Source organism: Stenella coeruleoalba (genome assembly GCF_951394435.1).
Source record: "Stenella coeruleoalba genome assembly, chromosome: 1".
In the NCBI taxonomy this organism is placed as follows: Eukaryota; Metazoa; Chordata; class Mammalia; order Artiodactyla; family Delphinidae; genus Stenella; species Stenella coeruleoalba.
Window position 1 is genome coordinate 13886344 of NC_137169.1, and position 11420 is coordinate 13897763.

The 11420-nt window shown below is 55.4% G+C and overlaps 1 protein-coding gene across 1 annotated transcript; it reads left to right on the plus strand.

Annotated features, from left to right (window-relative positions):
* Window positions 1–3180: 3180 nt before the first annotated feature.
* KLHDC7A (kelch domain containing 7A) lies at window positions 3181–5874 on the plus strand (the record flags this gene model as incomplete). Its single annotated transcript, XM_079927355.1, has 1 exon — window positions 3181–5874. The coding sequence occupies one exon, from the start codon at window positions 3181–3183 to the stop codon at window positions 5563–5565; it is 2385 nt and encodes a 794-aa protein (XP_079783481.1). The 3' UTR covers window positions 5566–5874.
* Window positions 5875–11420: the final 5546 nt, after the last annotated feature.

An 11420-nucleotide genomic window follows, 5' to 3' on the forward strand; every position in this document is an offset into this window, starting at 1 on the left:
GTCACCTTTTTCATTTTTCCTTTGTGATACACTGTGACTTGATCATATCTCAGGCATATGCGCCATCTTCCAGATCTGGATATAAGTCCTTCCCCAGGGCTGGGGCTGGGTCTTCTGCTCCCAGTGGCCCTTTCACTTTCTCCTGGCCACCCAGGGGCCTGGTTTGGCCACATCCAATACCCAGGGGTACAGTTCCAAATGGAAAGAGTGGTTGTCTGACTCAAAGCCTTTAAGCTGTAGCTATAGGGAGGGTGCTCCAGGACACATGGAGCCTTTCTTGGGTAGGAAGCAGCCCATGAAAGGGGCTGAGACACTGCTCCCTTGGTGACATCTGAGAGGACAATGCCAGGTCACAGCACTCAGGAGGGCATGCCACAAGTCTCCCTCTCTGAGGGTATGGGAGGCCCAAAGCTGCCCTTACTGCTGAAATGGTAGCTTGGCCCCGGGAGGGGGGCGGTCCACATCAGTCCCCAAAGCCCTGATTTCACCACTGGACAAATCATTTTTATTCCCCTTTATAGCTCATCCTCTCCTTCCCAGAGGAAGATAAATGGACCTTGCAGTTAGAGACACCTGGTTATAAATCAAGACTCTGCCACTGACAACCTCCGTCGACACTGGTGCATCCCTCTACGCCTCGGTTTCCTCACCTGTAAAATGAGGGCGATGACAATACCCACCTTCCTGGATGACTGGGAAGGTGAGATTATTTCACTCATACAAAGTACCCAGGATCCATTCCCCTTTCCCCGCCACTCTCCTGGATGGTCTAGGGGGCACCTGCTCACCCACCACCCAGGGGTGAAGAGGAATTCTTAGCAGACAAGTAAAAACACTGACTTTCTTTCCATTCCTCTACCCACTGGAATCTCCTGAGATGATTATTAAAAATGCGGATTTCCTGGAAGCCATCCCAAACCTACTGAATCATAAAATCTGGGGGCAGAGCTTGGAAATCTGCACGTCTAACGATAATTGTAAATCACTATTGTGACCGTGATGGAAAACGAGAAAATCCTGCTGCGCGTCACCAGCAAGACAGGCAGAGAACGCCTGACTACCGGGGCAGTGTTACCTGTTGGGTGAATTCAAGTCTGTAAAATTCAGGAGTCTGGAAACAAAAGATAGAAATCCCTTTACAGGCAAATTGACATAACATTGGAGCTGCCGTAAAGTGGGGATGACAATTGTATCCCTCCCAAACGGGACAGTGAACAGTAGATGAGATGCATCCTGAGTGTCCACCCCCATCCTCCCCGCAGAAAGGCACAAATATGTTGGCTTTTGTCCCAATTTGCCTCCGGCCGCAGAGTTGAACTTACTTGGAGACCTAGAATCCAGCAGAGCAGTGTGTACTTTGAGCAGCAGCCCGTGTGATGAAAGATAAAAGAGGCACATAGAAGAACAACAGAACAAGAAGGAAATGATGATGCCGGAAGGAGGGAGGCACCAGGAAGGAGGCACAGGAGGCAGCCTTTGACCTGACTCAGATGGCTGGAGGAATGTGGACCAGCAAAGACAGGGGAAGGCAGCCTGAGCTCCAGCCCAGAACCAGGTAGGCACAGCAGCGATCAGGAGAAGGTAAACTAAGGCTGGAGTGTAGAGGGTTGTGAACAACATCATAAGGAATCAGGATTTTCTCCTCAAGTCAAGGTTTCAGAGACATATTCCTCTGAAAACTCTGTATTTCAGAGTTTTTTTTTTTTTTTTTTTTTTTGCGGTACGCGAGCCTCTCACTGTTGTGGCCTCTCCCGTTGCGGAGCACAGGCTCCGGACGCGCAGGCTCAGTGGCCGTGGCTCACGGGCCCAGCCGCTCCGCGGCATGTGAGAGCTTCCCGGACTGGGGCACGAACCCACGTCCCCTGCATCGGCAGATGGACTCTCAACCACTGCGCCACCAGAGAAGCCCTCAGAGTGGTTTTTATTCTCATATTTAAAAGTTAAATGCCAACATTTAGAAATCGAGAGTGATGGCATCACCACCTAGACTCTAAGTGACTCTGAAACAGTGGGACCAGGGGGTGCTGGGACCGCCCACCTGGCACCATCAGCCCCCATAGGTAGCATGAGGCTGAAACCCCTGCCCCGGCATTTGGGGACCCCAAAAAGACCTCAGTCTGGGGAGGGGCAGAATTACACCTGCGCTTCCAAAGGTCCAACTGATGACAATTATGGGAGTCATCAGCCCTACGGCCTTTACACACATTAACCCATTTTGTTCTCACCACAACCTTATGAGATGCTGTTACCCCCATTTTTCAGATGAAGAAACTGAGGCACAGAGAGGTGAAATCACTTGCCTAAGGTCACACTGCTGGTACGTAGCAGAGCTGTGTGGCCTGGATCCGAAACCCACAGCGCCGGTGAGATGAGCGGCGGGTGAGTCTCCCTTGGCCTCTCACCATATGAGGTTGTCTGGTTCAGAGGGTGAGGTTGTGTGGCCCATGTCTGTCCCCGATCTAGGTACTAATGCCATGTGTTTTCCCCAACTCCTCACAGGAAGGCCGGTTTTCTTAGTCAACTTATCAGGCAGGGAAGGAGGGCAGAGTCACGCAGGAGCCAGTTCAGGTGGTTTGGCCACAGTCCCCAGCTCAGCCTCACCTGCTGCTGACTGCGCACCCCACCCCCAACCGTGGGGAACAACCAACGTCAACAGGAAGAAAACAGACCCAGGAGGTTCTCCTGCCATGCCTGCCGTGGCTCCACCTGCCCCACAAGTCACCACACCCAACCCTCCCAGCCCAGCGGATTTGCAAAAGAGAAAACAAAACACACACACAAATAATCGCCAACCCCGTGCCTTTCCTGGCATCCGGTGACTGTTTGGTCAAGAGCTCCCTCCCTCTCTGGGTACCCGCTGGACACTCCTAACCCTCTCCAGCTGCCGCCGGCTCGGGTGGCTGATCACAGGCTCAGCCCCCCGGCAGGGGCCTCCCACTCCCAGGGAAAGCAGCGAAGGATCCAAGGGGGCCAGCAGCCGAAATCTGCCAGCCCTGAGCCCCACCGGCCACCCTCTGCCAGCTCAAAGTCACCTTTGCCACAACTCCTCCGCTGGGCAGCCGGTCAGAGCCAGCCCAAGGCCCCGTCCCTCTCAGCTCCGCAGGAACTAGGAACCACTCCCCACTGGGCAATCATTAATCAGATTCTTGACATTCCTCTGCCCCAGGTCGGCTTGGGAACATGCTCCCCACAGGAGAGGGAGCAGAGGCCCAGGGCTGCCATCTGGACATGCAGCTGGCGGGCAAGGTGGTGCTGTCTGCCGCTGCCCTGCTCCTGGCGACCGCAGCCTACAGGCTGTACAAGCCAAGGCCTGCCCAGGCCCCCCTGGGGGGTGGGAACGCCAAGGCTGAGGCCAAGGACGAGGCAGAGGGCTCCAGGCAGCCTGCCATCCAGGAGGCTGTTTCCGGGGCGCCACAGTGGGGCCTGAGACGCCGGAGGGGAAGCAAGGGGGCCGGAGTATCGCTGGGCTGCAGCTGGGAGAATCCGGAGGGTCCCGGAGTCCTGGCGACAGGAGCACCTCCTGCAGACTCAGAAGCCCAAGCGACTGGGAAACCCGAGAGGAAATGTGCTGGTGAGGAACAGGGTGGGCAGTGCACGGACTCTGGCCTGGCACCTCCTCGGGGCAGTGGCCAGGAAGCCGGAACAGCTGCTGGCGGTAAGCTGCCCTGTCGCGCCCATTGGTGCAGTGAACCCCAAAGCTCCCTAACTGGCCTCGCTGCAGCGAACGGCAGCGGTGTGAGCGGTGAGCTTGCCCCATGGCGGGACAGCAGATCCCAGGAGCACCTGGGGGCCGGGGAGCAGGAATCCTCCGACCGGTGCGGGGCGGCCCACACAGAAGGCAAGAGTGACATGAACCAGAGCTGGGTCTTTACGCGTGTGACAGGGGTCCACAGGGAAGAGGCTGGGGCCCTCCGGGCTGCCTCGGACATGGGCCTGGCCCTGCGTCAGCAGGAGGGAGCCACCGAGGCCTCCTATACCTTCTTGTCTGTGGCCCGGGTTCGAGTGGAGGAGAATTTCATACCGGAGAAGATGGAGGGGGCCAGGCCCAGGCTGAAGCGCAAGGTGTACGACTACTGTGTTGAATCCACCCGTCAGGCCACTTCCAGGGACAGGCTGGCCCCCAGAACAGCAGCCCTGGCGGAGGCTCCACCCCCTGTGTCAGGGCCAGGCCCCCTGGGAGTGGGGGCAGCCTCGGGAGGCCAGGCCGATGACACAGTAGGTGGAGTGGGGACAACCGCCCCCCCTGAGCCTGTGCTGTCACCCTCCGCACAAGGCTTCAGCAGGAAGCAGAGCCTCCTTCAGATCGTGGAGAACCCGGAGCTCCAGCTGCAGCTCGAAGGCTTTGGGGACCCTGCTCCATCGTGCCCAGACCAGAGCGCCCTGCCCACCAGCCCCATATCCCAGGGTTCTCTTGGGTCCGGCTCAGCTGGAAGCAGCGGGAAGCCCCACCTGCACTCTGTGGCTGGGGCCAATTTCTTTCACCTCCCACTCAGCCCTGGATCAGCCCCAGGTGCCCACCTGGATCTGGGCAATTGTTATGAGGTGCTGGTCTTTGCCAAGAAGCAGAGCCTGGAGGCCCTGAAGGAAGCCGCCTACAAGGTGATGAGTGACAACTACCTCCAGGTCCTGCGCAGCCCAGACATCTATGGGTGCCTGAGTGGGGCAGAGCGGGAGCTGATCCTCCAGAGACGGCTCCGGGGCCGCAAGCACCTGGTGGTGGCCGACATGTGCCCCCAGGAGGACTCCAGCCGCCTCTGCTGCTATGACGACGAGCGGGATGTCTGGCACCCGCTGGCCCGTCTGCCCCCTGAGGCTGTGTCCCGGGGCTGTGCCGTCTGTAGCCTCTTCAATTATCTCTTCATCGTGTCCGGTTGCCAGGGGTTTGGGCACCAGCCCTCCAACCGTGTCTTCTGCTACAACCCGCTGACGGGCATCTGGAGTGAGGTGTGCCCTCTGAACCAGGCCCGCCCTCACTGCCAGCTGGTGGCCCTGGATGGACACCTGTACGCCATCGGGGGTGAGTGTCTGAACACGGTGGAATGCTACGACCCTCGCCTGGACCGCTGGACCTTTTCCCCGCCGCTCCCCAGTGACACCTTTGCCCTGGCGCACACAGCCGCGGCGTGCGCCGGAGAGATCTTCGTCACCGGCGGCTCCCTGCGCTACCTGCTGCTCCGATTCTCCACCCAGGAGCAGCGCTGGCGGGCCGGCCCCACTGGGGGCGGCAAGGACCGCACGGCCCAGATGGTGGCGGTCAAAGGCTTTCTCTATCGCTTTGACCTCAACCGCAGCCTGGGCATCAGCGTGTACCGCTGCAGCGCCAGCACCCGCCTCTGGTACGAGTGCGCCACATATCGGACCCCTTACCCGGACACCTTCCAGTGTGCCGTGGTGGACGACCTCATCTACTGTGTGGGGCGCCAGCGTACCCTCTGCTTCCTGGCCGACTACGTCTCACCCAGGTTTGTGCCCGAGGAGCTACAGAGCTTCCCCTCCCCGCAGGGCACCCTCCTGCCCACCGTCCTGACCTTGCCCGGCCCTGATGTGCCCCAGACCAGGGTCTAGTGGCCCCTCTGCTGGGCCCTTTCTGCAAAACTAGAGGCAAAAACATCCCCTACCCATCCTCCATGGACCATTTCTGGGAGATCAGGTGGCCTGGGAATCTGGCCAGCAGGAGGTGAATTCCAGTCCTTTCTCCTCCACTGGATGGACTTCTTAGCTGCATCTTTGCCCCCGTTGGGCTGCAGAAGCCCAGTGTGGAAATGGAACTCGGGACTGGTGCTCTGAGGCCCAGGATGCCCATGTCCGCAGGGATGGCCATCACCTTGCTTGAGCTCTGAATGGGGGGCAGGTACCAGGACCCCAGCCAAGTTCAGGGGCACAGCCTTATCCCAGTCCTGGTTCCGAGGGCCAGTTGACCCCCAATGACCCCTCAAGCTGACCCTGCTGGTTCTGGGCTAGACCTCCATAAGCCGCCAGGACCTCTTCCTAAACATTGGCCACTGAGCCCCAACCTCCAAGATTCCCAGGAGCACCTGGGACACACAGGTGGGGAAAATGAAGGGAGGCGGCTCCAGCAGGACCAGGAAGGGGCCCAGGAGAGCCCCAGGGGGCCCGGCCAGAGGGAGAGATGGTTGGAGAAGCAGAACAGCTGAAGTTGGAACAGCCCACGGGAGCTCTTGTCTGCAGAATAAATTGACCAAAGCCCACTTTAATGTTTCTCATTACCTGGAATTCTAGTATACTGGAAGGAGGAGAAACCTCCGTGTTCAGCATCCATTTGTAAAGGCACATCTTCCTGCAGGGTTTACTGAGAATGCAATTGATTCTGAATACGAGGTCTCAGGAGAGCGAGGAAAACATGTGATCCGAGGGCCACCGTCTGCTGGGCCCGCTGTTATATGACCACTGCACTCTCTCCCCAGATCTCAGAACCCTTCACAATACAGCTCCCCAAGCAGCCCAGCCCTCACCTTGGAGCTGGGGGGGCAGCCACCACCAGTCAGCCCTTCCAGGTGGTGAGAGGTGATGGCATCCTTTGCCCTCCCTGTGCCTTGTGGTCACCTGGTCTGCCCCATCAGACAGGAGAGGACCAGGGAGGGGCAGGTCCATGATGGAGCTGGGGAGCTAGAAGGTTCTAGTGGTGCATTGGGAGACTGGGATCTCCTTTCATATCAGGTTTGGTAAATTCTCAAAGGGAAGAAACTTTCCAACCTCAGGAAGTTACCTTTCTTCCCAGAGGGAGGGGAGAGAGATTGGTCCAATCTATTACTGCAGCCCTGTTCCATCTCCAAAGGAGACACATATACAGAAAGGAGAGCAGCGATGCCCTTGGTCCCAGGCAGAAGCCAGGAAGCTGGGACCCCTTCTAAAGTGACAAGCTGCATGAGGAAAGAAGCAGAGAAGGGAGGTGCATCAGGGCAGGTCCCACAGGTGGGGAGACAGGAGTGCTCAGACTGCAGCATCCCTATCTTAAAAATGGGAAGGACCATCCATGTCCTTCTCTGCCTGGGGGATAAAGGTGAGCACTGGAGAAAGTTCTTCCCAGTTCCGCGGGGTCCCGGCAGGAGCTTGTGTTCACTGCAGCTGTTGGGGCTGATCTGGGGTGGGGGATCTTTTTAGAAGATGCAGAATTGGAACAAAGAATGAGAGGAGGTTGGTACAGAGACGAAGCCTTTTCTTGGACCGCACAAGGCCACCTTCCCTATTCTAGGGCTTGGGAGGTGAAGCTGCTTAGTTTATTTCTAAGTTGGAAGCTGGGGAAGGAAAGATCGCTGGGACTATGGCTGGAGCCTGCGGAGGGTGACCTCCTCCCCAAACCCCTCCACCACAAAGGCCACGCTCAAGTTCAGAGTCAACACTCAGGCATGAACCTCCAAGGGACCCAGGGGAATTGGAGATGTGATGCCAGGCGGGGAGAAGGGTTTGCTCAGAAGGAGAACCCCATCTGGGGGCTGGGGCAGGTCTCCGGTAAGGAGCCCGGCAGGGGACAAGACCTCAGCCAAGCTGGGTAAGGTGTGGGGAAGGGCTCCAAGCCAAGGGTGAGCTAGGGATCACTCTGGAAAACTTCCAGAAGCCCATTGCATACGTATGGCAGGGACTAGGGACATGGATCAAGGGATAAGGCAGCAGAGCTTGTTCTAGACGGTGGATGTGGTCTTCATGATGAGAGGGAGAGCTGAGACTTGAGCCTGGGTTCAGGTACGCCACACATCTTATCTGCCTCCGAGGGTCCCATGGCAGACATCACCAAGCCATCACCATGTCTTTTCTTGTTGAGCTCTTTCAATGGCCTCAGAACTCTTTCGCATGGAGCCCCAGGCCGTCATTACTGATCGATTAGGGCCGTGCATTTCTTATTCCTGGCCTGGGTCTCCAGAGCTGGGTTTAGGGATGACAGTTGTCAGGGCTGTCGTGTTAGGGCAAGGTTCAGGGGGCCTGCAAAAACCACCTGGGGCCGCGATGGTCAGGGTTCATTTACAGACTGTTTAAGCCAGGCACTGTTCCAGGTGTTGGAGATACAATACATCCCTGCCCTAATAGACCTCACATTCTAGCTGTAGAAAACAGGCAATTTTAGAAAACAAATACATAAACACACACATAGAACCCATGCTGCATACAGGCCATAGAGAAAGAGAAGGCAGGCAAGTGAGATCGTGTGATCAGGCTCCCTGATAAGAAGAAGCTGGGCAGAGCCCTGAGTGGAAATCTGGAAGATGCAAAGACCAAGACTGGCTCAGGGCCTGGGAGGGCTGTCTCTGCCTCCTGAATGACTTTGCCACGCCAGCGGGGGAGGGAAGGAGTGCCTCCCAGGCACTCCATCCTGTTGTGTGAGGAGGGCAGGAGCCCAGCTATTTGCTTTAGCCTTTGCTGTGAGGGAAAGAATCTCATTACACCAACATTTATGACAGAGGGTCTTTAGATAGACGTAAGCTACATTCCCAAGAGAGAAGCAGAGTTTGCACCTTTAAGGGGGAGAGTCAAAATAACACACAGACGTCACACCTGAGTGTGTGGCTGGGTGTCAGTGAGCCCATCTGACTCCATGAAATCAGAGTCTAGGCTTTCCACTTGACCTTTTTAATAGCCTTGTCTCTTGCCCTCTAGCCCTCAGCCTCAGAGTGGCCTGTGTGTCACTGGGCTTCTCCACGGGTCATCTCTTCCTGTTTTCCCAGTAAGAGTTATTTCTTTAGGAAAAAAAAAAAAAACAAGTTTGTATTGCTTTGCACCTTAGGCCAACCATGCCATTATAGAACAAAAATTGGAAAATAGAGAAAAGTATAAAAAAATCTCCCCAGTTTCGCCACCCAAAGACAGACACACACACCCCCTCCACTGTGGTGTAGGTCCCTCCGGTCTGCTTTTCTTGTGCATGACTTTTGTTTGGCTTGATTTTTGCCTAGATGTGATTGTGCTGAGTATACAATTCAGTTGCTTCCCTTTTTTACTTAGCTTTATAGAATAAGCGTTTTCCCGTCTTATTACAAACCCTCGGTAAACGTCATTTCAATAGATGCACAATATTCCATCCAGTGGACCTGCCATGGTTTACTTAAACATTCCCCCCTCATTCAGGCCTGTAGATGCTTTTTTTTTTCTGTTGGCTTCTTTTTCTATCATAAATAAAACGTCTTTTGTTTTCGCGTTCCTCTCTGTCTGAGGCCTCCATCAATGTTTACAAGAGAAACTCAGCCTCGGTTCTGTCTGGAAGAGCCAGGCTGTTGAAACAACCATAGAAACCACAGCAGTTGCCTGGGTCTGGGACCTGGGCCCTGCTTTTACTGTAGGGCACAGAGCTGCCCTTGGAAATGACCAGCAAGAAAGGCAAGGCCGGAGGCCCTCCTGTCCTATGGGATTCCTGGAGCCAGGATGTAAGATAAGGACCCCTGCTCTGCACACGCCAGGAACTGAGCCACATGCTTCCTACACCTCCCCTCATTTATCCTCACAACAAGCCCATTTTACAGGTGAGAAAACTGAGGCTCGGTGAGTTCAAGGAAACTTGCCTCCATGGCAAAGTCCAAAAGACCCTCAATTGCCTTAAAAGCATCCTTAAACCTGGCCTGCCCACTCTCAGCACATTGCTATTTCCATTCCCCTACCATGAGGTGCAGAGCCAGGGACTTGGCCTCAGCTGTCTCGTGGGCTGCCCCTAATCCCTGTCCGTCCCCCACCAATCAATGATGCTCTATCCTTGAATTTGGAACTCAAAAGAGATTGTCTTAAGCCCTCTGGTCCTCCTTATCTGCAACTGTAAAGTGGCTTTGCCACTGCCAGCCTCGCGAGAACGTTCTAAGAACTAACAAGAGGATATGTGTAAAGCACCTGGCCGCTCCAGTGGTGCCGGAGCGGCTGCTCCAAAAGTCGGTCTCAGAAGAAGCATCATCTTCTGCAGGGAGGGTGCTCTGAGCCACCTCGGGAGGAGGGACCTCTCCTACTCCCACTCCCCTTTCTCAGTGTCCTGGCCCCTGAGGAAGGAGGTTTTCTGGCATTTAAGCCCAAGAGGCCTCATCTTGTGTAACAAGGTGTAGGGATTGGGGGAGGATGCTCAACTTATGCATATCTTAGACCATCCAGGCTTTGAGACAAGCCTGTACAATCCTCTACCAGGGTGAGTGACTGGTTGGCATGAGTTTCCCAAGCTCAAAGCACTAAGCATTTCCCCAGGTCATCCGACAGCAGTGAAGAGCTTCAGAGGCTGCCTGGGAGTCCCTGGAAACCCTGAGAAGGTGCAAGGTGGAGGGGACTCCTTCCTTTTGCAGATGGGGGGTAAGAACCCCTCAGAGCACCTGGGAGGCCCATGCGCTGTGTCTGGCCTGCAGATATTCTGAGCCCCAGACCGGTGCCCCACACTTCCCACCTTGGTCATCCTTACCTGGAAGGGCCCTGTGGCCCCAGGGTCACCCTCGGAGTCCCCTGAAGCTGCAGCTTCAACCAGGAGGAGCCCCCTAGGCAGATGGGAGACTGCGGTGGAGGAAGGGGGATGAAACACAAAGGGAGGAGGTGCCTTCAGGGAGCGGAGATGAGAAGAGAGGCAGCTGGGGAGCCAGAAGAAAAGATAGCCCGAAGGTGAGTCTCTACAACAGCTGAGACTCAGGGTTTTTGAAAAGTGGGATGTGGGTCAAAATAAAACAAAATGAAAAAGCGATCAAGTCTCTGCCATGTTTTTGTGTGCAGGGAGGAGGGGGAGACACGGATCTTACACCAGTAATAATAACGACCTCGTTCCCCACACCCGGCTCTGTGAAAACACTGAAGCATCATTCCCTCATCCAATCCTTCCTGAGACATCTCTGCCTGAAAGCAATTCCCGTCATGATACGGGGGAGGAAACGGAGGCAAGACGCTTCACGAAAATTAAAAGTTACTACTTAATATCTATTCTAACAGCTACCTTATCATTATTAAAAAACTCGAAGAGAGAAATTAATCATCGTCAGTATGTTTATTGAGCACTAACTGAGGGCCAGGAGGCACTGTGCTTATATGATCTCATTTTATTCTCAAAACTACCTGGTAGATGACAAAACTGGCCACATGCTTTCCTTCCCATCAACTTCTCTGCCCTCGAATCTGGCCGTGGCACTTGCTTTAACTAGCTTGGGCACTGGGTTTACTCTCTTGTGGTTCTTAGAAACCCTGACATTTCCACCACGTGCACAAGCCCGGGCTAGCCTGCTATACACACAGGACACACATGGCCCTTTTACCGGTCCCGCCAGTCCACAGCCAGCCAAACACCCGAGCCACTGACCACCAGCTGACCACAGATGCCCAAGTGAGCCCAGCCAAGACCAGCAGACCACCTGACTGAACTCAGCCCAAAGTGCTGTGAATGAAAAATGTTGCCTGCCACGTCAGTAAACAAAGAACATTGCAGCCATTAAGCCATCGCATTACAGCCGCCCCGAAGGTGA